The sequence below is a fragment of the Pangasianodon hypophthalmus genome, chromosome 9 (genome assembly GCF_027358585.1).
Source record: "Pangasianodon hypophthalmus isolate fPanHyp1 chromosome 9, fPanHyp1.pri, whole genome shotgun sequence".
NCBI classification, from domain to species: Eukaryota; Metazoa; Chordata; class Actinopteri; order Siluriformes; family Pangasiidae; genus Pangasianodon; species Pangasianodon hypophthalmus.
In genome coordinates, this window is record NC_069718.1 from 28,183,313 (window position 1) to 28,210,676 (window position 27,364).

Genomic DNA, 27,364 nt, shown 5'->3' on the forward strand with positions numbered 1-27,364 from the left:
TGAACTGGGATGTTTGGATGCTGTCGCCCCCCCACTCTCACGCGTTCACTCAGGTTTGTTGACGGTGGAGTGGCTGGCTGCCTTATGTCCCAGGGTTCCCTCATGTCTGTGTTAGCTTCTGGCTCTCCCTTTTAGTTATGCTGTCATAGCTAGTCTTGCCGGAGTCCCTGCTTGCACTCTGCATGCAAAGTACATTGTGCTTAACCATTAGAGGACAAAAGCTTACCTAACAATCTCTTCCTCTCTCTTTCTCTCTCTCTCTCCATCTCTCTCTCTCCCTCTCTCCCTCACTCTCTGTCGAGCTACACATGCTACTTCTGAGATGCCAGTGATCCTGACCCCTTCTGCTCCTCCTCACTGCCTGACCCATCCTGATGCCCCTTCTGCTCCTCCTCGCTGCTTGACCCATCCTGATACCTACTTCTGGTTGGAGTTCTCATCGGTTGAGTTCGCTCGCTGCTGCTGGGGGTGGCCCCATATTGATGGCCTGAAGAACCATTTGGTTTGCTGGGGATAGTGCCACCGGGGGCTGTGGAGATGGCTTGGGGATCACATATGGGGAGCTGTACTGTAATGGCTTGGGACTGCGATTGCTGTAGTGGCTTTGGGGCTGCGGTTGCCACGAGCAGCTTCGTACTCAGGACTCCATCAGTGGACAGAGGATAGATTTTAACCAATCGGATTTCTTGCGAAAACTGTGATGAATTTATTGGTTGCACAATTGCACTATTTGTCCTTATAGTACACAATAATAGAAGGGATTTATTTATAATCGCACTATCCATTGCACCCAGATGAGGATGGGTTCCCTTTTGAGCCTGGTTCCTCTCAAGGTTTCTTCCTCATATCATCTCAGGGAGTTTTTCCTTGCCACCGTCACCACTGGCTTGCTCATTAGGGATAAATTCACAGTGATAAATTCAAATATTTACAATATATTTTTTGTGAATCCATTTATTTCTGTAAAGCTGCTTTGTGACAATGTCCATGTCCATGTACATCAGCAGAAATCAGTTGAAGTCCATATTCAAGGTGTGTGTGACTTGTGTTGTTTTATTGATATGCAGCACCATTATGGGTAATCAGACAGTTGTAATTGTGGTAATAGACAGAGTTTTTTTCTTCTTTTCATAAAATAAAAGCATCTCTCACTGTGTAACATTATAATATTTAGATCTGTTTCTGTGTGTTTCTAACCAGGAGCTGGAACACAAAGTCATCACGCTGATGAAGAATGAGCTGAAGAGGTTTAGGAATCTCCTGAGTCCAGATTACCCAGCATGCACTGAGAGGGAGGTGGAGGATGAGGATCTGCACAGTGTCAGAGAGGGAGCGCTGAAGATCACACTGCACATCCTGAAGAACATGAACCACACAGCACAACAGAAATGAGAAAACTACAATTAATAGACTGTGACTCCTACGAAGTGATGTTTATCTTTGATGGTCTGGATGAGTGTCGACTTCCTCTAAATTTCCAGAGCAATGAGAGATTGTGTGATGTGACAGAGTCAGCCTCAGTGGATGTGCTGCTGACAAACCTCATCAAGGGGAATCTGCTTCCCTCTGCTCTCCTCTGGATAACCTCTCGACCAGGAGCAGCCAATCAGATCCCTCCTGAGTGTGTAGACCAGGTAACAGAGGTACGAGGGTTCAGTGATCCTCAGAAAGAGGAGTACTTCAGGAAGAGGATCATTGATCAGAGCCTGGCCAATAAAATCATCAAACACATGAAGTCTTCAAGAAGCCTCTACATCATGTGCCACATCCCAGTCTTCTGCTGGATTTCAGCCACTGTTCTAGAGAGAATGTTGGGTGAAGCAGAGAGTGGAGAGATCCCCAAGACTCTGACTTAAATGTTTACACACTTCCTGATCTTTCAGATCAAACACAAGGACCAAAAGTACCATCAGAAATGTGACCCTGATCCTCAGCACACCAGAGAGAGTATCCTGGCACTGGGAAAACTTGTTGTCCACCAGCTGGAGAAAGAAAACCTGATCTTCTATGAGGAAGACCTGAGAGAGTGTGGCATTGATGTCAGAGAAGTGTCAGTGTACTCAGGAATGTGTACCCAGATCTTCAGAGAGGAGTTTGGGCTTCACCTGGGGAACGTTTTCAGCTTTGTACATCTCAGTGTTCAGGAGTTTCTTGCTGCTTTATACTCATTTCTCTGCTTCATCAGCAGAAATGTAACAGAACAACAAACCACTGATCTGTCTGATCTTTTCAGAAATCCAAACATGTTTGATTTTCTCAGGAGTGCAGTGGACAAGGCCATACAGAGTGAGAATGGACACCTGGACCTGTTCCTCCGCTTCCTTCTGGGTGTCTCACTGGAGGTCAATCAGACTCTCTTACGAGGCTTAATGCCACAGACAGGAAGCAGCTCTCACAGCAAACAGGAAATGTACGTCAAGTACATCAAAGAGAAGATCAGGAAGAATCCATCTCCAGAGAAATCCATCAACCTGTTCCATTGTCTGAATGAACTGAATGATCATTCTCTAGTGCAGGAAGTACAACCTTTCCTGAACAGAGGAGATTACAGTCCTCTCAGGGGAAGCAGACTTTTTCCTGCTCAGTGGTCAGCTCTGGTGTTTGTGTTACTGAACTCAGAACAGCAGCTGGATGAGTTTGATTTGAGGAAATATGACTCATCGGAGGAATGTCTTCTGAGGCTGCTGCCAGTGGTCAAAGCCTCCAGAAAAGCTGTGTGAGTATTGTTATTTATAAATGTATTACTGCATGGTTTGTTATTTTAATGTAACACTGAACTGCACTGTTTTGATTAATACTTGGATTAATCGTTACTCTAATCATCTTTAATTAAACACATTTTACACTAACACATTATGTCTGTACTGAGAACTGAGCGATATGGACAAAATCTTATATCACGATATGGATCATTTCACATCTTGATTTGTTTATATATATGTAGCCAGGTGTTAAAGGAGGGACCACACACAACGCTCCTATCATTTTGGGGGTCTTTATTCCCCGACTAACCCGGGTGGGAGTTAGCATTAATTTAGTTAAAACTTGGAATTCCTAACAGTAACAAGTGACCCCCATACAGCACAATCTTTGGGGCCTATGACAGGATAACCATAAACATAAACAGAACCAAAACAACAGTGGTGGCCTTTCCTACCAGACAAGAACAACCACTGAGTCGAAAGTGCAAACACATTTCAAAATTATGTTACAAAATATATTTAAATACAGCTTACAGTATGAACCAACTTACTTTCAAAATGGCAACTCGCCAACACGGGTCGTCACTCACACTCAATGGCTCATGTACAAATTCTTTTCTCCCCTCTTGAGACAGACAAAAGTGCAAAAATAAACAAAACCTTTTAAATAAACTGTCAAATAAACAAATATGAAAGCGTATACAATATAATCGGACACTCACGCCGTCCCGCGGCCCCATGCTTCCTTCGGCGTGGCGACAGTATCCAGAGGTAATCACAATCAGGCCTTCAACTTAGCACACACGTTCGCACGTGTCGGACTTGGAACTTGTGCGCCGTCGCAAGTGTGTGAGGTCATACATTAGCGACTACTCCGTCTCGCGTGTAAGCTCTTAAAGGAATGGCGCCTCTGATGAAGGATGCGACTGCTACAACACTGACAATTCAGCAGAGTCTTTACCGTCTCACTGCCAATGATTTTGGACCTATTGCTGACCCGGCTATATATATATATACATATAACAATATATTCCGTCTTTTGTATAATTGATGAAAAAAGTGTTGCATGTACAACTCAATACTAATATTTCATTACAGAGAGTGAAACCAGGGTTGGAAGTAGAGACAGCACTGATCCCATACTCAGTATCAGTACCGGGCCGATACCAGCAAAAACAAAATGATGGATCAGATATCGGAGAAAAAAATATCGGATATCGGATCCTGTAACAAACAGAGAAGATTGGATTTTGGAAAAATAAATGTATTTTTGGAATTGGAAATGTTTACACATAAAGAGACTTGACTGCTTTTTCCTTTGATAGGATCATTTTTTGTTATATTTATACTTTATTCTACTTATTATTTTCTTATTATATTATTACTTATTATATTCAAAATAACCTAAAACATATAAATCAGCATAACCCTATAAACTGATAGATTTCAAAAAGCTTAGTGAAGATGATGGCCGTGCTCATGATGAGAAACTGTTCTTAGGTTTTTATACCTCATCCTGAAGAAGGAGCTGATCATCATTCATGCTTTGGCTCCAGGGGAGTCCGACGTCCTGCAATGTGATGACAAATATGTGTCTGATGGGAGGAACTGAACATTTCCTGGCCCTCTGATGAGGTGAGACACTCTTTCTCCTCTCACATGTTCAATATTTAGCAGTTATGTTCTGAAGCAAATCACCAGGTGGATAAAGTGTGTGTGTGTGTGTGCAGTAATTCATATAAGGCAGCTGTTCCAACATCTGTTGCAGTGATACAATGCAGAAGGACGAGCTGATGGGAATTATCCAGGGGAAATGTCAGGAGTGTTTGCTACATGTGGCTGAACCTGAGCAACACTATTCCTATTTCTTCTGGTTAATTATGGACCGCTTCTATACTAGAAATGAAATAAGTGCTGGAGTTCATTAAGCTGTAAATAAACAAATCATCTTCTCAATTCAATAAATTTAAGTATCTGATTACAATAGCACTCAACCTTTTACTGCTCCATTCTGCTAGTGAGTAAATCATACTTTCCTGAACAAGCTGCTCTGTTGTGTTGACTAATGAAGTAAAATTGGCCAAACTAATGAGAACTTGTTCAGCCAAAACTACCTCAGAACTCTCATGAGCATAGATAAGAAACATACGATGATCAGATGAAGCTAAAATTGAGTTCACTTTAAACCGCTTCTTCAGTTGATGAATATAATTATATTGTCCAAACTCTAAAGGCCTAATGTAATCAGATACTTAAGAAATGTTCATGATGGGAGCAAAGTGGCCCATTTTGAAAAAAAAAAAGAAAGAAAGAAAAAGAAATATTTTTAGCAGAAAAGTGCTTTTATTACATCATTTAAAGCTTAGTAAAATTTCAGTAGAAAAAAAGAGAAGTGCTGTGGAAGCGGGGGCGTGGTCGAGCGCAGGATTGTGAATGGAGGGCGGAGCCAGAGAAGGTGAGAGGTAAGGAATGCACACCTGCGGGGAATTCTACTAACCAGTGTTCTGTGCTGCAGTGAGCTGGGGCTAAAAATAAAAAGGGGCTAGACGAGCTGAGAGAGAGAGAGAGAGAGAGAGAGTGAGAGTGAGAGTGAGAGTAAATAAAGTAACCCCCTGAAAGTGAAATTGGAGAATAAAACGCCTCTGAGTTGAAATCACGGACGTGGCTAAATTGCAAGTGGAGTTTTCCGACGTGTTCTCGCCTCTCCCCGGTCTCACTGATCTCTTACAGCACCACATAGAGACAACCCCAGGGGTGATAGCACGCAGCTGCCCGTATTGTCTGCACGAACACAAGAAAAATGTGGTTCGGGATGAACTCAAGGCTATGCTCCACATGGGAGTAATCGAGGAGTCCCACAGTGACTGGAGCAGCCCAGTGGTTTTGGTGCCCAAGGCCGAAGGGACTGTCCGTTTTTGTGTGGACTTTAGGAAAGTCAGTGCAGTGTCTAAGTTTGACACATACCCAATGCCTCGCATTGACGATCGGTTAGGGGCGGCTCGCTTTTATTCGACACTGGATTTGACAAAGGGATATTGGCATATCTCGAGAAAAAAAACAGCCTTTTCCACTACGTTTGGGTTACACCAATTCGTGACCCTTCCTTTTGGCCCAGCGACTCATGGACAGGATCCTCCGTCCACACGCTCTTGTGCTGCTGCTTATTTGGATGACATTATTATCTACAGTAATGATTGGCAGCGGCACATGCAGCACCTGAGGGCTGTTCTGAGATCGCTGAGGTGGGCGAGACTCATGGCAAACCCAGGGAAGTGTGCGATTGGGAGGGTGGAAGTACAGTATCTGGCCTTCCCCTTGGGCCATGGGCAGGTGCGTCTCCAAATTGATCAGACAGCAGCGATTGCAGCCTGCCCCGAGATGCAAGACCAAAAAGGAGATGAGACAGTTTCTGGTGCTGGCTGGCTATTATTGTAGGTTTGTGCCCAATCATTTGAATATCACCAGCCCGCTGACTGATCTCACTAAAAAGGGAGCCTCAGATCCGGTCCAGTGGACGGAGCCGTGCCAGCAAGCTTTCACTCAGGTAAAAGCTGCACTCTGTGGCGGACTGCTCTTGCATTCTCCTAACTTCTCTCTCCCTTTTATTTTGCAGTCTGAAGCATCAGACAGATGGCTGGGGGCCATGATGTCCCAGTTGGGGAAGGGGGAGGAGTGCCCCGTGCTGTACATCAGCCGCAAGCTCTCCATGCCTTCGCCCTCTGTTCGGACCACGCTCCTCTCCAGGGACTCCACCGCATGAAGGGTGCCAACGCGAATCACTCGTTCATATCTGCTACTTCAGCCATTTAAGTTCAAGGTCGGTGGTGCAGATGGCATGGCAGATTTCCTCTTTCGGCCAGGGGTGGGGCAGCGTTGGCAGTGAAACTGGAGAATAAAATGCCTGAGTTGTTCCCAAGCCTGCTAGATTTGCTACAGTTAATAAACAGAAATGAGGCTCAATGTCTCACAGTAAACACTATGGAGTCTCAGGAGGATAAATAAATTAAAAACACCTTTATTTCTTGCTTATTTGCTTATATATTGTATATTTGATGTTACAAATTGCCAATATACTGCATGGATGTGTACAGGTGTTCCTAATAAAGTGGACAGTGAGTGTATACAACTTATATACAAAACTGCATTAAATGACAGGAATATATACAATGCATGTACTTAAAGCTTTTCAGTTACAGTTTTTTAAAAATCTAAATATCTTAAACAGTCAAACTTAGATGCAGTGATACATGTTACTTTCTAGTTCAGCTCTTTCACTTGTTTTATCACATGAGCTTACTTACACTCATATACATGTTTACTGTAATTAGCTGGTGTGAGATTACAGAATAATGAATCCTGGAATGGTGTGAACTGATCACCAGAGAAGAACATTATTAATCTCTTAACATCATCATAATGATTATTAGCAGGAAGGAAGGCAGAGGTTTATTTCACCCTTCTGTTCTTATAGACTGTTCTTATCAGTCTACAATCTTATAACATTTCAGCTGCTTCTACATTCTTCAGCTTCAGGTGGTTTTTGTAGTCATGTGTACAGGAAGTGATGTCATGTTCAGTGATGTGAGCTTACATTTTAGACCCAAGACACACATTTTCGTGTAGACTCAGATAATGTGTATGTTTCTGTACTGAAATAAGGTACCAGTGCTGGAACCATTCTGTACTTTTCACCAGAAAATATCTAGTTATTGTTCAGCAAAAACTGTTCAAGTCTGGGACAAGAACCCTGCTGGTCTGGACCCAAGGAACTGGTCAGATAGAAGTGAGGTCATTTTATCACTATAAAAACAAATCAATCAACAGAGCTGTTAACATGGTTACTATTAAACTACATTAGCAAACAAGGAACTTTTTTTAATAGAAAGGATTAATTGAATATTACAACTGTTCCTCAATCATATGTGGAGAAACAAATGTTAGATAAAAATGTGGAGGTAAAACTAAGCTATAAACAGTGACAACACATGGATCGGTATTTGTGTAATCAGTGTGATGATGTGATGATATCTCTGTGTTGTGTGTAGACGCTGAAGGATTTGACTTTGGATTGTAAAATGTGTTATTAAAGCCTGAAGTAACTTGTAGCTGAGTGGATAAAAGGATGTGATCAGTCACGGTTATTGTTATGGAACTTCTACATCTGAATATGAATGATTCAGCTCCCAAACTGCTGGAAATGTGGGACGGGTTCTAACGCTTCACCAAAACTGCTTTATCCTGGAAAAGAGGTTTGAGGTGAGACTCCTGTCATACGCCAGTCCTGGTGAATTTATAATCCTGAATGCTGAAAAACAGAGAAGAGCATCAGTGTGAACAAACAACAGCAACACCAACACACACACAGGAAAAGTGACAATATTATACAGTACACAGTGAATATTATTCAATATCATACAGTACAGTAAAGAGACAGTAAGTCAGTAACTCACTGTAGTGTCTCCAGTTTACAGTGTGGATCCTTCAGTAGATCAGAGAGCAGCTTCACTCCTGATTCTCCTGGATTATTACCGTACAGATCCAGTTCTCTCAGGTGTGATGAGGAGTTTGACCTCAGAGCTGAAGCCACAGCAGCACAACCTTCATCTGTAACACTGCTATAACGCATCCTGCAAGAAAGAAAACCTTCTCACACTTAACACACTCAGTTTTAGCATTGAAAACATGAACTACACAAAATCTTTATATACAGTACATTTACTCTCCATCTCACACACACAACAGTGAAAATATATCAGATCACTACAATTACAATTACCACAGTTGAAAACTGGATGCTGCTGCATTTATAAAACTCTGCTCTGTGTGTGTGTGTGTGTGTGTGTGTGTACCTCAGTATCTCTAGTGTACAGTGTGGATTCTTCAGTCCAGCAGAGAGCAGCTTCATTCCTGAATCCTGCAGTTTATTGTCACTCAGGTTCAGTTCTCTCAGACTGGAGGAGTTTGAGCTGAGAACTGAGGACAGAACTCTACAGCTTTCCTCTGTCAGATTACACTTACACAGCCTGGAAGAGAAATGATGAAATATCAGAACACTGATCTCAAACACACAAACACAGCCATAATACAGCTAAAGTTTAACATGTAACAGAAATGTCAGTGTGTTGACATTTGACACGTGCATTTGTTTTTATTTTATTCAGTGACTGACACAAGAGCAAACAGCTGGCACAGTGGTAGAGCTGCTGCCTCACAACTCTGACATCCTGATCCTGAGCTCAGGTGACTGGGTGGAGTTTTATTTTATCTTCCCCAGATTTCCCCTTGTGGATCAATAAAGAACATTTATCTATCTATTAAACTCGCTGTATATTTATCACTGCTAGCCAATCTTCATATACAGTACATTAACTATCCATCTCACACACAATAATGAAATTATATCACATCAATACAATTACAACTACAACAGATGAAAACTGGATGTTGCTGCATTTATTAAAACTCTGCACTGTGTGTGTCTGTGTGTGTGTGTGTGAGTCTTACTCCAGTATCTCCAGGGTACAGTGTGGATTCTCCAGTCCAGCAGAGAGCAGCTTCACTCCTGAATCCTGCAGTTTATTCTCACTCAGGTTCAGTTCTCTCAGACTGGAGGAGTTTGAGCTGAGAACTGAGGACAGAACTCTACAGCTTTCCTCTGTCAGATTACACTCACGCAGCCTGGAAGAGAAACGATGAAATATCAGAACACTGATCTCAAACACACAAACACAGCCATAATACAGCTAAAGTTTAACATGTAACAGAAATGTCAGTGTGTTTCTCTCTCACACACAAATCAGAGGACAGGACACCACATCAGCACATTTACAGGAGCAGGGACGTCTTTCTGCACTCCACAATCTCTCAGCTACAATTTATTATAAGACCATTAGGTCATGTACATAACACACACATGTGAGAGTGAGCAGCCTACAAACAATACACTCTGATCTGTGTTCAAGTTTCTACAACCAACACTGCAGATATAGTGCATTTTATTACAGAAAATAAAGAATTATAGAACTGTACACTACCACTTAATAACATGCCAGTACTAGTGGTACTTTACAGTGAGGTCAATAAGGCAATTTCTCTGATGTTATCTGTCCTCATGGAGCCGGTACCATGTCCAGCTTTATAACAGATTCTGATAGCGTGTCCAGTGAACTTTTCTGATCTTTCTGGAATGTAACAAACACAAAAGCTAAAGTACATCCGATAAAATATTATTAGGTGGCTGTTGCTGTCAACGATAAATAACAGTTTCTTGATTTGGGAAAGACGTTGTTTTGAAACAGGTTTTTTACGCAGTCACATTAGATAGAATATAGAAAGTTTTCAAGAAAGTTCCACAGGACGTCTGGTTCAGGAGTTGAATAAAGTTAAACAATTTAAAAATCCTAATTAATAAATAAATAAATAAATAAATGTGTTATAAGGAGTGAATAAAAATGTTTTCTTTTTCAGCAGCCCTGATTTTTTCACTGTGTTTCAGGGCATAGAGATAGGGTTCACATGAAAAACCCTCTGCTACAGACCACGCCCACTTCCTGTTTAAATCTGAATACAAAAACAGTTATGAATATTTTGAGCACTTTAGCAGAGACACACAATCTAACCAGCTATAATTATGTAAAATTTGGTGAGAAAGTTTAAGCACTAAACAGATACAGATAATAGCATTGTGTTACACCTCAAGCAGAGACAAAAGATCTAAACAGCTATAATTACAATTCATAAGTACAATTTTTATTTATTCATGATATAGAATTAATCTAGAAATTAAATCTGATTCTCACAAACACATTTCAGTTTCTTACAAACATTTAAATCATATTCTAAAATTTACAGCTACATAAACACACACACACACACATTTCTGTATGTAATAATTGGTAATAAATTGGTGGTGATAATCTGAACCTGTGTGTGTGTGTGTGTGTGTGTGTGTGTATACCTCAGTATCTCCAGTGTACAGTGTGGATTCTCCAGTCCAGCAGAGAGCAGCTTCACTCCTGAATCCTGCAGTTTATTCTCACTCAGGTTCAGTTCTCTCAGACTGGAGGAGTTTGAGCTGAGAACTGAGGACAGAACTCTACAGCTTTCCTCTGTCAGATTACACTCACACAGGCTGGAAGAGAAACGATGAAATGTTTGATTTATTTATCTGGTTGTGAAATGAGGTGTTTCCATCAGTTGGGAAATAAACTGTCTACCTGAACACAAGGTTCTAATGTCAGGATAAAAATATAAAATGAACAGCCTGTGTATAAACTTGGACTGCTCTTGGACAGATCCATGTGTCTCAGCTCATATGAGAGGATGTATTTAACTTTCTGAAACAGGATAATAACAGAGAGGCCACTCTGAACAAACACGTCTCTTTATTTCTAGCAGAGAGTTTTTCATACAGTGTGTTCAGCAGCTCTGGGGAAAGTTCTGCTGGAGAACATTTACACATTTACACACTGTCCTTTACTGCTTCATTACAGTGTGTTCAGTGTGTAGATCAGTGTACATTGTGCACACATTTACTTTCCATTACAAACATTTTCTGGAATATTTTTGCTCCCATAGAACAATAGAAACAGGTCTATAAAATGGTAACAGCTCCATGAGGACAGATAACATCAGAGAAATTGGCTTATTGACCTCACTGTAAAGTAAGACTAGTACTGGCATGTTATTAAAGTAAATGTGTGTGTAATGTACACTGATCTACACACTGTAGAAATAAATGTACTTTGTTCTGATGTGATAAGTGATGTAGATATTTCAGCATTAACACAAAGCTGAATTTCACAGAGACAGTAAAACAGTTGCTGTTCATTGTTCTTTGAACCTTTCGGGGACACACACACACACACACACACACACACACACACACACACACACACACACACACACACCAGAAACATTGCTAATCCACAACATATAAAAATATACACTTTAATTTTACTCCTATAAAACACTGGGCCTGGATAACACTGGATATAAATGAATTTATTCGTAAAGCGTGTGTAGGAGCATTTACACAGAAAATCTTTACTGTGTACAAGATGTTGAGAGAAAAGGTTGATGAGGTGTTGGATCAGAGTTAAATGGGCTTGGCCACTCAGCACAAGAGCTAGCTCTTTATGTATGTGCATAGCTGCTTTATCTGGTCTTTATTCTGACCCTCAACCCAGAGCTTCTCCACCAACACCTCATTGTCCTCTACTTTCACATTCATCAGGCACTTATGGAGGAGTTCTGGACTGAGCTGGAGCTTGGGGAAATAGCATCAACACTGGACTCCTGTTCCTGTGTGCTAGGGGTCTCACTGGGGACAAGAGCTCCTGGGATTGTGTAAATTTACAGATAAAACAAAGCTAAATAAGGTGAAGCTTGATTGATTGGTTTCAAATAATTGTCAGTGAGTTAATGTGATTTTATATACGGATCACGCTGTCAACTTATAATCACTTACAGTATTTATTTCAATTACACACCAATTTAATGAACCTTTTGTGAAACTCATATTAATGACATTAATTAAAGAAATATTAAATGGGAAACAAATAATTTAAAAAGCAAGCCAACACAATCCATACATTAACACAAATGAGACGAGTCATTCAGTGAAGACAAAAGAAAGAAGAAAGAAAAAAGTCTGTATAAAGGAGGAAGGGCCGGTCTGTCTGTGTATAGCAGTAAGCAGACATGGTGCAAACGCCTCAGCTGACAGAAGATTTAGAGCACACTGTTAGAGATATTTAGATATTTAGAGACCAGTACGATTCTTCTGGAGGATGAAAGCTGGTTTATAAATCACTTCGGTTTGTCACGGCATCTTCTTTAAATGCTGTTCAACACTTTAGAGCCAGCACTAATTTAACCAACACAACAACCTTGTGCCATTCCTGTGCATGTCCAAGTGTATCAGTGCTTGGATTTCTTGTTATTGTCACGTTTCAAACAGAGAGAAGTGACTGATTGTAGCATGAGAGGCTGAAGAGTGCATCAGTGTGAGAGATTTCTGACCAACAGTCACTGAGACACTCTAAACTATTTAAACACAGCAGTTTCTCTGTGTGATGCTCGGTGTCCATGATCACCTGCGTACAGTGTAGATCTCTTTTTCTCACCTTTCATGTAAAACTTTTTTCTTTTCACTTCAAAACATTCACACCTAATTCACCTTTCCTGTAAATTGTTTCCAGATTTTGGCCTTTCCAGGTGCTGTTATACTGATTAATAATATTTTTATTGGTGTAGACGTGAGTAAAAATAACTTCCATTTACCTTTTATGGAGTTTTGGCATCACTAATACAAATCAGCTGTGGTTTGCATGCATTTGGTCAGGTTTTAAATGATCTGTGGCTAAGTGCCAGTTCTGATCACATTTCCATTCTTGTTCTTCTTGACCTGAGTGCAGCTTTTGATACTGTAGACCATGATATTCTTCTACTCAGACATGAACACTGGGTAGGTCTCTCAGGAGCAGTACTAAGCTGGTTCAGATCATACTTGTGTGGTAGACAGTTTTATGATAAACTGGGAAGTCACTCATCAAGACAATATGATATTTCATTTGGCGTTCCATAAGGATCTATTTTAGGACACTTGCTTTTCTCCTTCTACATGTTACCTCTTGGTAGACTCATTCAAAAGCATGAACTCAGTTTTCATAGTTATGCAGATGACACACAACTTTATATATCAGTGTCACCAGGTAATCAAATGCCAAATAACAAATTGCTTACATGCTTGAATGAAATATCTGACTGCATGTTACAGAACTTTCTGCAGTTAAACCAGGATAAAATGGAGATATTAATTGTAGGAGATAAACAGAAAAGAGAATAATTATTGAAAAATGAGCTGGTTACAGGTTAGAAATCTGGGTGTAATAGTCGACTATGATCTCAGCTTTGTTCCTCACATTCCTCTCAATAATATCTCTAAGGTCGCATTTCATCATTTGAGGAACATTTTTATGTTAAGATGATGCAGAAAAACTCATCAATGCAATTACTCCAAGTAGATTAGATTACTGTAATGCTCTGTTTTATGGACTTCCCAAAAAACTCTTTATCCATTACAGTTAGTACAAAATGCAGCTGCTCAGCTTCTAACACAAACTAAAGAGAGACCATATTACTCCTATTGTGCAGGAACTGTACTGGTTACCTGTGACATCCAGAGTCGATTTTAAAGTGCTCTTAATGGCATTGCACCTGTGTATTTAGCAGAATGCCTGATGGATTTCACCCCAAATCGTTATTTAACATCAACAAATGCTGGCTTCCTTAAGGTGAATTTTAATAAGAAGAAGCTCGGTGAAACTGCTTTTAGTGTCGCTGCTCCCAGGATGTGGAACTCACTCCCAGTGTATATCCATCAGACACCTGCACTAAATATATTTAAAAAGCAGCTTAAACACATTTATTTACCTTGCCTTTTAATTAGTCCTCTTGATTTTGTGCTTAAACCTGATTTTTTAATATTTTAATGATCTACAATATTTTATTTTCTGTTTGATTCATTCTATTTATTTCTTAATGACTTTTTAGGCTTTGATATTTTATTTTTATTTTTATCTTGTGTTATTAGTATAATTTTATTTTCCATTATGAAGCACTTTGCATTTTATGTAAAAAATTATTAGTAGTAGTAGTAGTAGTAGTAGAAATGTGTGTGTGTGTGTGTGTGTGTGTGTGTGTGTGTGTGTGTGTGTGTGTGTATACCTCAGTATCTCCAGGGTACAGTGTGGATTCTCCAGTCCAGCAGAGAGCAGCTTCACTCCTGAATCCTGCAGTTTATTTCCACTCAGGTCCAGTTCTCTCAGACTGGAGGAGTTTGAGCTGAGAACTGAGGACAGACCTCTACAGCTTTCCTCTGTCAGATTACACTCACGCAGCCTGGAAGAGAAATGATGAAATATCAGAACACTGATCTCAAACACACAAACACAGCCATAATACAGCTAAAGTTTCTACAACCAACACTGCAGATATAGTGCATTTTATTACAGAAAATAAAGAATTATAAAACTGTACACTACCAGTTAAACACATGCAGGGCAGCTTGTGTCAATGTACTAGCAGGGCTAAGCCCTCTTACTTTCAAAGATAAAAAAAAAAAAAATCCAAATCACCTTATTTGCAGTTAGCAAATGTTTTAAAGAGGATTGTTTTAGATATTTTTTTTGTCATCATATTTTTATTTGTTTTTATTTATTGTAAATACTGTATATTGTTATACAATATACAGTATTTACAATATATTTTTGTGAATCCATTTATTTCTGTAAAGCTGCTTTGTGACAATGTCCATTGTTAAAAGTGCTGTACAAAATAAAATTTAATTGAATTGAATAAACAAATGAATTATTTTATCGCCGCAAGTGTGTTATAAGATTAGTCAGGTCACTGTTGACTTTCTGTGTGTGAAATGTCGGGACTATGTGTTTAGCAGCTGGTGGGCGGGGCGATGGGAAAGGGGAGGGGTTTGAGCCACCTGCTGGGCAAATAATTCACACCTCTCCACAATCACTTTGGTACAGAGATAAAAAGCCGAGCACAACTAAAGTTTTATCGATTGTAAAACATCGTATACAACTGCCACAATAAAATTATAACATTTAAACCCAGTAGCAGACTTTTATAAATGTTAACCTCCTTGCATTACCTACAAAGACAAAAAAACAATTAATTCCCAGTTTTATAAATCATGCACATTATCTTTAGTATACAGTCCATGAGTGTTATTGAAGAAAAAATGCATTTGAAATGCATTAAGTGTTTTGGTATCCCATCTCTCTGGATTTTAGTAATTAGCCATACATTGTAGTGACACACTGAAAAATAGCTCTATCTACCTTGACTATGCTGAAAAAGCTCTGGTATAAATTTTAATTGGTCAATCTTACTTGACTGACACCTACATGGACCAATTGTAGAAACTTTTAGCTTTCAAACAAGACCTCACTTTTCAAGATTGACCATTCAGAGGCAGAGCAACAGAATTGCGTACTCTCCCCATCTCGCACTTTTATGCATGCACCTATCAGCCTGGAGTTATTGATATGCTGTCAGTCAGCAGGTACAGGCCAATCAACCTGTAGCACCATACAGGTTTGTGGTGCAAGTAACCATGATGGCTGTTCGGGCCAGGTTGTCCTCCAGCAAAAGTTCAGTTTTGGCATGTTTTGGTCCATGCAGCATTTGCATGCTCTGAGAGTTTTTCACTTGGGTGAATTTGAAGGTGTTTGGGAGGAAGATAGTGTGGATTCAACTGAAGAGCAAGAATTCCAGCAAGGACTGAACCCGCTCCTTGAACTGTAGGTAAGCTATGTTGCTTTCTCTTTTCAGTTTTTGCTTTTATTTTTTTTTTGCAGGTAGTATGGAAATATAATTTTTCACATGTCGCATCACACTGCAATTTTTTTCCACATGTGGCATGGCACTGCATTTTTTTTCCATGTCGCATGGCACTGCATTTTTTTTTTTACATGTGGCATGGCACTGCATTTTTTTCACATGGAGCTTTCCACTGCAAAACTGACAGCTCTAACTACCCCTCCCTCAGAGAAGACCAAGAAGAGGCAGCACTCATGTGTCACCCATTTGAGCCATTAGGAGAGCCAGTGCTCCTCTGCCTGCAGCACAACCTGAACAGGACAGGTGGCACAGTATGAACAAGGATGATGTGCCTCCTATACAACATCACTTTTCTCCTGCCCACACTAGTGAGGTACAGCTTGATAGCCACCAGCAGCAGGCTTCTCTTGAACCGTCTCAGTTATTTTTTGATAAAGCCACAGTAAAGTCCCTGCAACAACACAATCCTGTATGCAGAATATAAGCAGAAGAAGGGCAAGAAGACAACTATAACTTGCCTGAATATGTCCAAATTCCTGGGCCTAGTCATTTACTGTGGCCTACTAAAACCTAATAAAGCCATAAAGAGTTTGAGATTTGTGGAGAAAATCTAAGCTCCATAATTTTCCATTCCCAACCTCAGTCATGGCAGCCTACAGATTTGAGGCAATATTCTGGAACCTGCACATGAGCAGTGTCAAAGACGATGAGCAGAATGATCACTGGTTATGATTGGCTCTTTCATGTGAAGCCCCTCAGGAAGCAGCTCTTAGTGACATGCAGGGCATACTACCAGCCTCACCAGAACCTGGACATCGATGAAAGAATGGTAGCCATAAGATCTAGAACTGTGGATTTTGGGAGTGATGAAGCCACAAGTTCAGAGTGTTTGTGCCAGTGGAAGCTTCAGCTGTCAGGTCTTATGATGTGTCCTTGTGTATTATAGTGGACCGTCTTTGTTTCACTGAGTGGTGGTCATGTCAAGGACAACCAAGCTCAGTGATGTGCACTAGGCTGTGACTCTTGAATTTTTTTTTTTTTATTCAGTTTTTTTGTACTTTTGTTCGTGTTTTGCTTTTACTAGTTTATATTTTGCACTTTCATATTTGCTGTAAATAGTTATTTTTGCCTCCTAAAATCCAACCCCATGTCCATGTCATAGGAGTTGGAAACAGCACCTTCTGCATGCCTATATTACAGATGAGACAGTGCTAACAGGGCTCTGGTGCTAATTTCAATAAAGGCTAAAATGAGATGAGTAAGTTTCAAACTTTTTATTTGTGAAATTGCACATTTTGTAAATAAGAGTTTCATACTATTGTCATTTGCTATTTTCATTTTGTGCCATATGGAAACATATTCTGTGTCATTTGTTGGTGGGTTGTGCCATTTGGACATGTTCTTTTGTGCCATGTTTTAGCGATGCTTGCTATTTCTTGAAGTTGTCTATCTATCTATATGTCTATATCTATCTTTTTCTAATTAAGCAGATTTAAAGTACTGATTCGTTTGTGGGGAGCGTTCAATCTGCCACAGCTCCAAACCAAAATATTAAATTGACTCATTATCTAATACAACATGTTCATAGATAATAACTGGAAAAAATAAACAACACCCGCTACCACAACCACTGCGTGTTACGCTGATGCCTGTTTCCAACTTTGTAGATGTGAGTCCCGCGCTCAGGGACTCTGGAGTTACCAACTTTTTGAAAACTCAATAGACAGAAAAAGCTCCAGCCACTCACTAGACAGCACATACACACAACATTTAAAAAAGAAAAAGAAGGTAATCAGTTCTCCACCATATAGTTAACCCAGCTAGCCTTAGCAGGCCCCGTCTGAGCACATTCACCCCAGTGAGCTAGAGCCAGCCCGGTCTGTGTTTTACCAGCAGACGTGTGTAGCATCACAATGCTAGCATCCTTATCCTATCAGGCCGAAGCTAGCAATTAGCCTAGCCAGCCTGATCTAACCCGGCTCAGACAGCTAGGAGGGCAGTCCAGAACATTCAGAAATACTATGCATGAAACTGGTGGCTTTCATTCTCCAAAGTTCAGTGGAAAAGGAAAAAAAAGAAAAGTTAATTTACTGCAATATGACATATGAAACTGAAACATTTATCAGTTTCTGTAGCACCATTAGCCTGGTTAGCTTAAACAAGTCCAGTATGAACAAAGCTCAGAAAAAGGCTGCAGCTCCACACCAGAATCATTGTTAGCCTAGCCATCCATGGCCAGCTTGGAGGTTGATGGTGAAGCGGCTCTTCTCTGTGCTGCTGTTGAGCTCAGGAAATCCTCTGCAAAAGTGGGCCATCCATGATTTTCAGTGTGGCAGGATAGAGTAGGAAAAACTCAACCCTTTTAGCTCGTGCCGTGGACATGGCCTGGGAGAAGACCAGGTGTCGCTTCACCATGTAGTTACTGTAGTTGGGGGTGAAACAGACTGTTCTTCCATTAGTGACATAGGGGCTCTTTCTTAGCAGCATGAAGAATGGCTTGGAGGGTTGTATAATGAACACTGAAAATCAGAGTTTGATTTTCCCCTCATTTGGTTACTGCGTCACTGTAGATCTGGTGTGCAGAGAGGAGAGGCATTGGGGTATGGATCGTGAGAGGAACTGGATAGCATTGGCATCCTCATTACTCTTTCTCAGCCCAATAATACCGATGTTGCATCTCCTGTTCAAATCTTTGTAATCCACTAGCTTAAGCTCCACTGACTGTAGGGTTTTTTCCTGTCTGCTAGGAGCACTAGAATTGCTCTTCACACCTGACTCTAGATTGTTGATTTTCGAGTTTATTGAGTTGATGCTCATTGTTAGCATGTTTATCTTCTCTTGGATAGCATTTAGCTAAGCATTCGTGTAGCCTCAGATCTGCTGTATCTGAGCGAGGTGTGGTATAAGGTTGTCTCTGTGATTACAAGGAGCGACACACCTCCTACACTTGAGCTTAATTAGGGCTTTTATCCTATTTCGGTAATGTGTCCGGTATACGTCATCAGCAGTCATGTTACAGACGCAGTCATGAGTGTAATGAACGTGACCGAGGTGGATTATTTACTCTATTATCATTTTTCCCTAAAATGTGTTTGGAGGAGAAACTAAAAGTTGACAGATTGAGCACACATTGTCTAATCAAAGTACAAATTACACAAAAAGGACACATGACAGAACTGCAAGTTTAGTGTTTTTTAGTTTAAACAAAAGATTTACAGCTTTTCTGTTTACCGTGTTTGCTATTCAGAGGAAATGCAGCATAAACTCAGTCGAGCATTACGGACTTAAACCACTAAACATTATAAACCACTTGCAACGCAATGGGTCTCTTCTCAGGCAAATCCGCGCCACCTGCACAGGCTTTTATAACACGGCGCCCTCGTGCCGGTAATCTTCATAAACGTGCAGCACCTGGCCACGCCTCCTCATAAGCCCTCCCAGTATCTCATTCTGCGTGTGGACATAGTTCTGTGCCAGCCAGCAGAATGGGGTTATGCTGCTCTGACTAATGAATTTAATGGTTCCAGGTCCAGAGAAGTGAATATTGAGGTTCAGGGTTGGATATATTCAATATTAAGGAAATATTTAGTTCTTTCAAGGTCGGCCAAATGCCAGCATCATTTTGTGTTATTTTCCCCGCCATTGCGCAGTGCTTTTGTGTTGAGCCGTAGGCTCTGAGTTTCCCAATCCTGTACCCTTCACAGTATCACATAAGCACTACAACCTTCTTATCTATTACCTGCGGGGTTAACTTGCCAGCTAGCGCTACGGCTCGGTGCACACAAGCTACCTGTTTGGCACCCAACTCAAGGCGTCCGTTTTTTTTAGGCGGCGTTGTTTGGCATTTGGTTCCGTCCACACCATATACTGACCTCTAGTCGTGCATTGCATGACCCTATCATACATCCTAGTGCAGAGCCCCGTAACACCACTAATGAAACTCCATATCTACTTTAATATAGATGTGTGTGTATGTGTGAGTGTGTGTGTGTGTGTGTGTGTGTGTACCTCAGTATCTCCAGTGTACAGTGTGGATTCTCCAGGCCAGCAGAGAGCAGCTTCACTCCTGAATCCTGCAGTTTATTGTCACTCAGGTTCAGTTCTCTCAGACTGGAGGAGTTTGAGCTGAGAACTGAGGACAGAACTCTACAGCTTTCCTCTGTCAGTTTACACACACGCAGCCTGGAAGAGAAATGATGAAATATCAGAGCACTGATCTCAAACACACAAACACAGCCATAATACAGCTAAAGTTTAACATGTAACAGAAATGTCAGTGTGTTTCTCTCACACACACAAATCAGAGGACAGGACACCACATCAGCACATTTACAGGAGCAGGGACGTCTTTCTGCACTCCACAATCTCTCAGCTACAATTTATTATAAGACCATTAGGTCATGTACATAACACACACATGTGAGAGCGAACAGCCTACAAACACTACACTCTGATCTGTGTTCAAGTTTCTACAACCAACACTGCAGATATAGTGCATTTTATTACAGAAAATAAAGAATTATACAACTGTACACTACCAGTTAATAACATGCCAATACTAGTCGTACTTTAAAGTGAGTTATTGTGTTCACAGAGATGGTAAAACAGTTGGTATGTATTGTTCTCTGTGCTTGTACAGTTAAAATCTGTCACCTCGACACTCGAGTACAGGTGTAGTGTTCACTGTTGTGGACCCGAGTACAGGTGGAGTCACATACGTCCAAAAGAGAAAGTTTGATCTGTCCTGTCATATTATGTTTTTGGTGTTCTCCTTTGTGATAGTTCTGTTCAATGTAATAAAAAAAGTGCCTTTCACTGGTGTTTAGTTCAGTTTTTTTTTTTTTTTAATGGGGAAGAGTAATAGGTTATTTAAGTGTTCATGGAAGAGGAGGGTCTTTAGCTGTTTACTTCTTAAATGCATGCAGTTATTTTGTATAGGCAATTTTTTCATCAATTGAATATATATTATATATTTATTTATTTATTTGTATAATTTTTATATATATAAACTTTCAAGATATTAAATTATCCAGACCGTGACATAAGATTTTGTTCATATCCCCCAGTCCTCAATGTAAAATGTGTTTATTTAAAGATGATTAGAGTAACAATTAACAAGTATTAATCCAAACAGTGCAGTTCAGTGTTACATTAAAATAACAAACCATGCAGTAATACATTTATAAATAAAAATACTCACTCAGCTTTTCTGGAGGCTTTGACCACTGGCAGCATCCTGAGAAGACATTCCTCTGATGGGTCATATTTACTCAAATCAAACTCCTCCAGCTCCTGTTCTGAGTTCAGTAACACAAACACCAGAGCTGACCACTGAGCAGGAGAGAGTCTGGTTCCCCTGAGACGACTGTAACCTCCTCTGTTGAGGTAAGTTTGTACTTCCTGCACTAGAGAATGATCATTCAGTTCATTCAGACAGTGGAACAGATTGATGGATTTCTCTGGAGATGGATTCTCCCTGATCTTCTCCTTGATGTACTTCACTATTTCCTGTTTGCTGTGAGAGCTGCTTCCTGTCTGTGGCATTAAACCTCGTAAGAGAGTCTGATTGGAATCCAGCGAGAGACCCAGAAGGAAGCGGAGGAACAGGTCCAGGTGTCCATTCTCACTCTGTAAGGCCTTGTCCACTGCACTCCTGAGGAAATCAGACATGTTTGGTTTTCTGAATAAACTAAAAAGTCTAGTGCTTTGCTTCACTACCACATTTGTTTTTCTAAAATTAAAGCACAAAAGTGCATATAAAGCAGCCAGAAACTCCTGAACACTCAGATGCACAAAGCTGAACACCTTCCCCAGGTGAAGCCCAAACTCCTCTCTGAAGATTTGGGCACACACTCCTGAGTACACTGACACTTCTCTGACATCAATGCCACATGCTCTCAGGTCTTCCTCATAGAAGATCAGGTTTCCTTTCTCCAGCTGTTGGAAAGCCAGTTTTCCCAGTGCCAGGATACTCTCTCTGGTCTGCTGAGGATGAGGGTCACATTTTTGATGGTACTTTTGGTCCTTGTGTTTGATCTGAAAGATCAGAAAGTGTGTGAACATTTGAGTCAGAGTCTTGGGGATCTCTCCACTCTCTACTTCACCCAACATTCTCTCTAGAACAGTGGCTGAAATCCAGCAGAAGACTGGGATGTGGCACATGATGTAGAGGCTTCTTGAAGACTTCATGTGTGTGATGATTTTATTGGCCAGGCTCTGATCACTGATCCTCTTCCTGAAGTACTCCTCTTTCTGAGGATCACTGAACCCTTGTACCTCTGTTACCTGGTCTACACACTCAGGAGGGATCTGATTGGCTGCTCCTGGTCGAGAGGTTATCCAGAGGAGAGCAGAGGGAAGCAGATTCCCCTTGATGAGGTTTGTCAGCAGCACATCCACTGAGGCTGACTCCGTCACATCACACAATCGCTCATTCTTCTGGAAATTTAGAGGAAGTCGACACTCATCCAGACCATCAAAGATCAACAACACTTTGTAGGAGTCACAGTCTATTAATTGTAGTTTTCTCATTTCTGGGAAAAAGTGATGAAGAAGATTCATCAGACTGAGATTTTGCTGCTTCATCAAATTCAGCTCTCTAAAGGGAAGTGGAAACATGAAGGTGATGTCCTGATTTGCTTTTCCTTCAGCCCAGTCCAGAATGAACTTCTGCACAGAGACTGTTTTTCCAATTCCAGCAACTCCTTTAGTCAGCACAGTTCTGATGGACTTGTCTTTAAAGAGGTCATTACATTTGATGGGTGTCTCCTGTGTTGCTGGTCTCCTGGACGCTGTCTCAATCTGTCTCACCTCATGTTCATTATTGACGTCTCCACTCCAACCCTCTGTGATGTAGAGCTCTGTGTAGATCTCATTCAGAAGTACTGAGCTTCCATGCTGTGAGATTCCTTCATTAATTCTTTTAAACTTCTCTCTCAGGCTGGAGTTCAACTTTGACTGATACACAGAGGCCACAGACTCTAATAAACAAAGTAATTACATGTTTTAGTGCAAAATCCCTGAGCACAATATAAAATGTAAAATTCTTTCAAATGCTGCTGTTCATTCCTGATTCATGTACTAAACATTACTGAAGGAACAGGACCATTGTACAGAGTAACCACAAGCTGGACCACAAACAGAACAGAAAAGCACCAGATGTACATGATACTAAAATCAAACTTAAAACTAAAAGTGTTAATATCTAAAACAATTTCCTCTCTCTAAAGTGAACCTGATGGAATAAAGCCATGACTCAGCGCTCTTACTGTTGTGCAGTGTGTTAGCGAGATCTGTGTGGTTCATGTTCTTCAGGACGTGCAGTGTGATCTTCAGTGCTCCCTCTCGGACACTGTGCAGATCCTCCTCATCCTCCACCTCCCTCTCAGTGCATGCTGGGTTATCTGGACTCAGCAGCTTCCTAAACCTCTCCAGCTCATTCTTTATCAGAGTGATGACTTTGTGTTCCAGCTCCTGGTTAGAAACACACAGTAACAGATCTAAATATTATAATGTTACACAGTGAGAGATGCTTTTATTTTATGAAAAGACGGAAAGTCTCTTTCTATCACCACAGTTACTTCTGAAATTCTATCTGATTACCCATAATGCTGCTGCACATCGATAAACTTGTAAATTGTCATTATCTTATAAAAACCCTGCAACCTACTCACACAATTTGCACACATTAAAAAAAACACACCTTGAATATGGACTCCAACTGATTTCTGCTGATGTTTGATTTCTTCTTTTGTGGTCTGTGAACAAACAAAACACATCATGTAATATGGACTATATGTATTCATAGCTGCACAACACACACTAATAAATACAAAGATAAAGATATTTAACACTCTCCTCTTAACACAATGCACTCATTTCAGGATTTCCTAACTGACACTAACATATTTAGAAACAAATATTTGAATGAATGAATAAAATAGTTATATAGTTATTAATTTCCCAGGTGTAAATGTTCTTCTGTAGCACCACAGACCCTCCAGCTCAGGGACTGCAGGCTGAACTGAACTCTTAAAGCACTTTTCCTCACTGCCAGTCCGAGAGCTGCAGCACTGCACAGTTTAGTGTTTTACTGCTTCAACACCTGATAAAGCTCATGAAGGGCTTCATAATGAGACAAGTGAGTTTGATCAGGTGGAACACTGCTGTAAAACACCTCACTATACTGACCTCACATCAGTAGAACTGTCTCTGTCTCTGAAGTTAATTGGAAATCCCATTGACTGGTCACTCTTCATGGACACACAGCTGGGTTCTGGTGAGTCTGATCTCTTTCCCTCCATCATTCTAGAATTACAACAGAAATATCAGCAATAATTAATACTCTGCTGTCTCAGCACTGTTAAACAATGTGTTCATCATTAAACACCAAGAATTCCATCTTTTTAATTCAGCTACAGTCTGCACACTTATTCAAACAGGAGACTCGCCTCATACCTCAGGAATTACTCTGATGTCAGGAGTCCCAATCACAGCTAACTGACTCAGCTGGGTCTTAAAGCCTGTAGAGTTCACTGACTCAAAGCTATGCTGCTCTTATGCTACACATTACACAGTCCTTTTTACTCTTCTCTCAGTGAATGTTTTCTCTAAACTGTTCTTACATCAGATCAGTGATATATTCACTGCTATTAAACACCTTAAAGCAAAGTTTAGTTCCTCTGTTAACTAGTGAGTGTTTAGAGATACAGATCTGTTCCCATGAGACGGTGTGTATTTATTGCTGGTGAATGGAAAAGTAACTCACCTCGTTTTTCATTTTTTTCTTTTTTGATTTTGTTCCACTCGAAGACTCAATGCTGGAGCACATCTATGGTTCTCTTTTATAGCTAAAACACTTTCACTAGCTGTTAATATCAGTGACTAGCTGTTTCACTAGCTGTTGCTCACACAGCCAAAAGCAGCATGAATGCCACATTACAGCACTAGAAATGAGCAAAATTCCTCTCATAGTGATTTATGAGGATGGTCAAGAGTGTTTTTACTGCATCGTCTTTTATTTGTAATGAGTTCTCAGTGATTTTTCAGCTAAACCTATTGCTATTAGCATTGTTTTCATATCTACATAGTTATCTAACATTACAGTATCAAGGTGTTTAATCCAAAGCATTTACTTATTCCTTATCCATGATAAAAATCTATCTACTGGATTTGTTATGTAAAGCAGGTCACTGAAACAGTTCAAAGCTTACAGATTGTGTTTACAGACCCGTCCAGGAGCAGCATCACTAATTCCCTGTCCAGCTTCATTCCTTCATCAGTAATAAAATACTCCATCTTGGAAAAGCACTGCTAGTGTTTATCCTGGTATTACTGCATTTCTTGTTAGGTCCCTGAGGCACAGTGTGATTTTTGCTAACAAAATTATCTGACTGCTGATTTCAGGATTTTCTAACTGACACTAACACATTTAGGAACAAATATTTGAATGAATGAATGAATGAATGAATAAAATAGTTATATAGTCATTAATTTCCAAGGTGTAAATGTTCCTCTGTAGCACCACAGACCCTCCAGCTCAGGGACTGCAGGCTGAACTGAACTCTTAAAGCAGTTTTCCTCACTGCCAGTCCGAGAGCTGCAGCACTGCACAGTTTAGTGTTTTACTGCTTCAACACCTGATAAAGCTCATGAAGGGCTTCATAATGAGACGAGTGAGTTTGATCAGGTGGAACACTGCCGTAAAACACCTCACTATACTGACCTCACATCAGTAGAACTGTCTCTGTCTCTGAAGTTAAGTGGAAATCCCATTGACTCGTCACTCTTCATGGACACACAGCTGGGTTCTGGTGAGTCTGATCTCTTTCCCTCCATCATTCTAGAATTACAACAGAAATATCAGCAATAATTAATACTCTGCTGTCTCAGCACTGTTAAACAATGTGTTCATCATTAAACACCAAGAATTCCATCTTTTTAATTCAGCTACAGTCTGCACACTTATTCAAACAGGAGACTCGCCTCATACCTCAGAAATTACTCTGATGTCAGGAGTCCCAATCACAGCTAACTGACTCAGCTGGGTCTTAAAGCCTGTAGAGTTCACTGACTCAAAGCTATGCTGCTCTTATGTTACACATTACACAGTCCTTTTTACTCTTCTCTCAGTGAATGATTTCTCTAAACTGTTCTTAGATCAGATCAGTGATATATTCACTGCTATTAAACACCTTAAAGCAAAGTTTAGTTCCTCTGTTAACTAGTGAGTGTTTAGAGATACAGATCTGTTCCCATGAGACGGTGTGTATTTATTGCTGGTGAATGGAAAAGTAAAAGTAAACCTCTCGTCTTTCTTTAAGTCCTGTTTTCCAGACACACTCATGTTGGAGGTCATGTCTCCTTCTCCAGATTACAGCAGGACACACGTTTACTTCACTCCAACATCGGTGTGTTAAATCAAACCCTGTATCAGCACAGAGTTCACTTACAGGAAATAGTCACGGTATCAAGTCCTAAAACAACCTGTGTACATTAAACCTTCAGTACAAACCCACAAAACTCTTCTGCATCTAGTGTCACTTCACTGTGTTTATATATTATAGCTTTAGATTTAGATACTCACTGTGTTTATATATTATAGCTTTAGATTTAGAGACTCACTGTGTTTTTACTCCTGAAATGGTTTATTTTCCAAAATGGAGCTGCTGAGTTTTCACCGTCTAACGGTTTATTCTGCAGAAGGGGAAGGGCTCTGTGTGTGTGTGTGTGTGTGTGTGTGTGTGTGTGTGAGTGAGTGTGTGTACGAGTGAGTGTGAGTGAGAGAGTGAGTGTATTTTTAAGTGATTCTGCAGTAAAACAGTAAACAGTAGAAATAGATAATAATACAGTGCATTTTCACATGTTATGAAACTTGGTTTATTTTCAAAGTGGACTCTCTCCGGTCTTTTTGTTATGTAGGGCAGAGCGGTGCGCGTGCCAACAGACTTTAATAGTGTCCACGTAGACCGGTATGACGAAACTTCCTGTCTTTACTGCTTGCTATAACAACACTGCGTGTAAAAAATAAATAAATAAATTAAAAAAATTCAAACGACTTTAGTATCATTTGACTCTTTAATCTCTCAGTTATAATCCTACAGTCTCTAAACGCTTATATATCCTACAGAGCTGAATATTCAGATCCCAGTCTCAGTTCTGTGTTAAAACTCGCCCCGATATTACAAGAAACTCTGCCATGTAAATTCACACAATTCCCTTTTATGATTTTATTTCGTGCAGCATGAGAAACAAGCCAAGCAGGACAGACAGGAGTGTACCTGCTGCTGTTCTGTCAA

At 40.3% G+C, this 27,364-nt stretch overlaps 1 protein-coding gene and 1 long non-coding RNA gene across 2 annotated transcripts; both read right to left on the bottom strand.

The window, feature by feature from the left end:
• Positions 1-6,696: 6,696 nt before the first annotated feature.
• LOC128318887 (uncharacterized) lies at positions 6,697-10,827 on the bottom strand. The gene is made up of 4 exons (XR_008302314.1): positions 9,207-10,827; positions 8,552-8,725; positions 8,153-8,329; positions 6,697-8,007 (listed from the first exon to the last, which is right to left on the bottom strand). It is a non-coding gene; the product is annotated as an uncharacterized LOC128318887 (long non-coding RNA).
• A 243-nt stretch (positions 10,828-11,070) lies between these two features.
• LOC128318875 (NLR family CARD domain-containing protein 3-like) lies at positions 11,071-26,778 on the bottom strand. The gene is made up of 9 exons (XM_053236993.1): positions 26,691-26,778; positions 26,372-26,493; positions 25,792-25,908; positions 24,258-24,374; positions 23,770-23,824; positions 23,336-23,540; positions 21,268-23,047; positions 20,076-20,249; positions 11,071-14,606 (listed from the first exon to the last, which is right to left on the bottom strand). The coding sequence occupies exons 2-9, from the start codon at positions 26,422-26,424 to the stop codon at positions 14,306-14,308; spliced, it is 2,802 nt and encodes a 933-aa protein (XP_053092968.1). The 5' UTR covers positions 26,425-26,493; positions 26,691-26,778; the 3' UTR covers positions 11,071-14,305.
• Between the last annotated feature and the right edge of the window lie 586 nt (positions 26,779-27,364).

Coding starts and splice junctions, on each gene's coding strand:
- LOC128318875 (XM_053236993.1), bottom strand. CDS start 26,424: ATGACCTCCAACATGAGTGTGTCTGGAAAACAGGACTTAAAGAAAGAC. Junction 23,048..23,335: donor CGCTAACACACTGCACAACA/GTAAGAGCGCTG, acceptor TTTGTTTATTAG/AGTCTGTGGCCTCTGTGTAT. Junction 14,607..20,075: donor TGTACACTGGAGATACTGAG/GTACACACACAC, acceptor TTTCTCTTCCAG/GCTGCGTGAGTGTAATCTGA.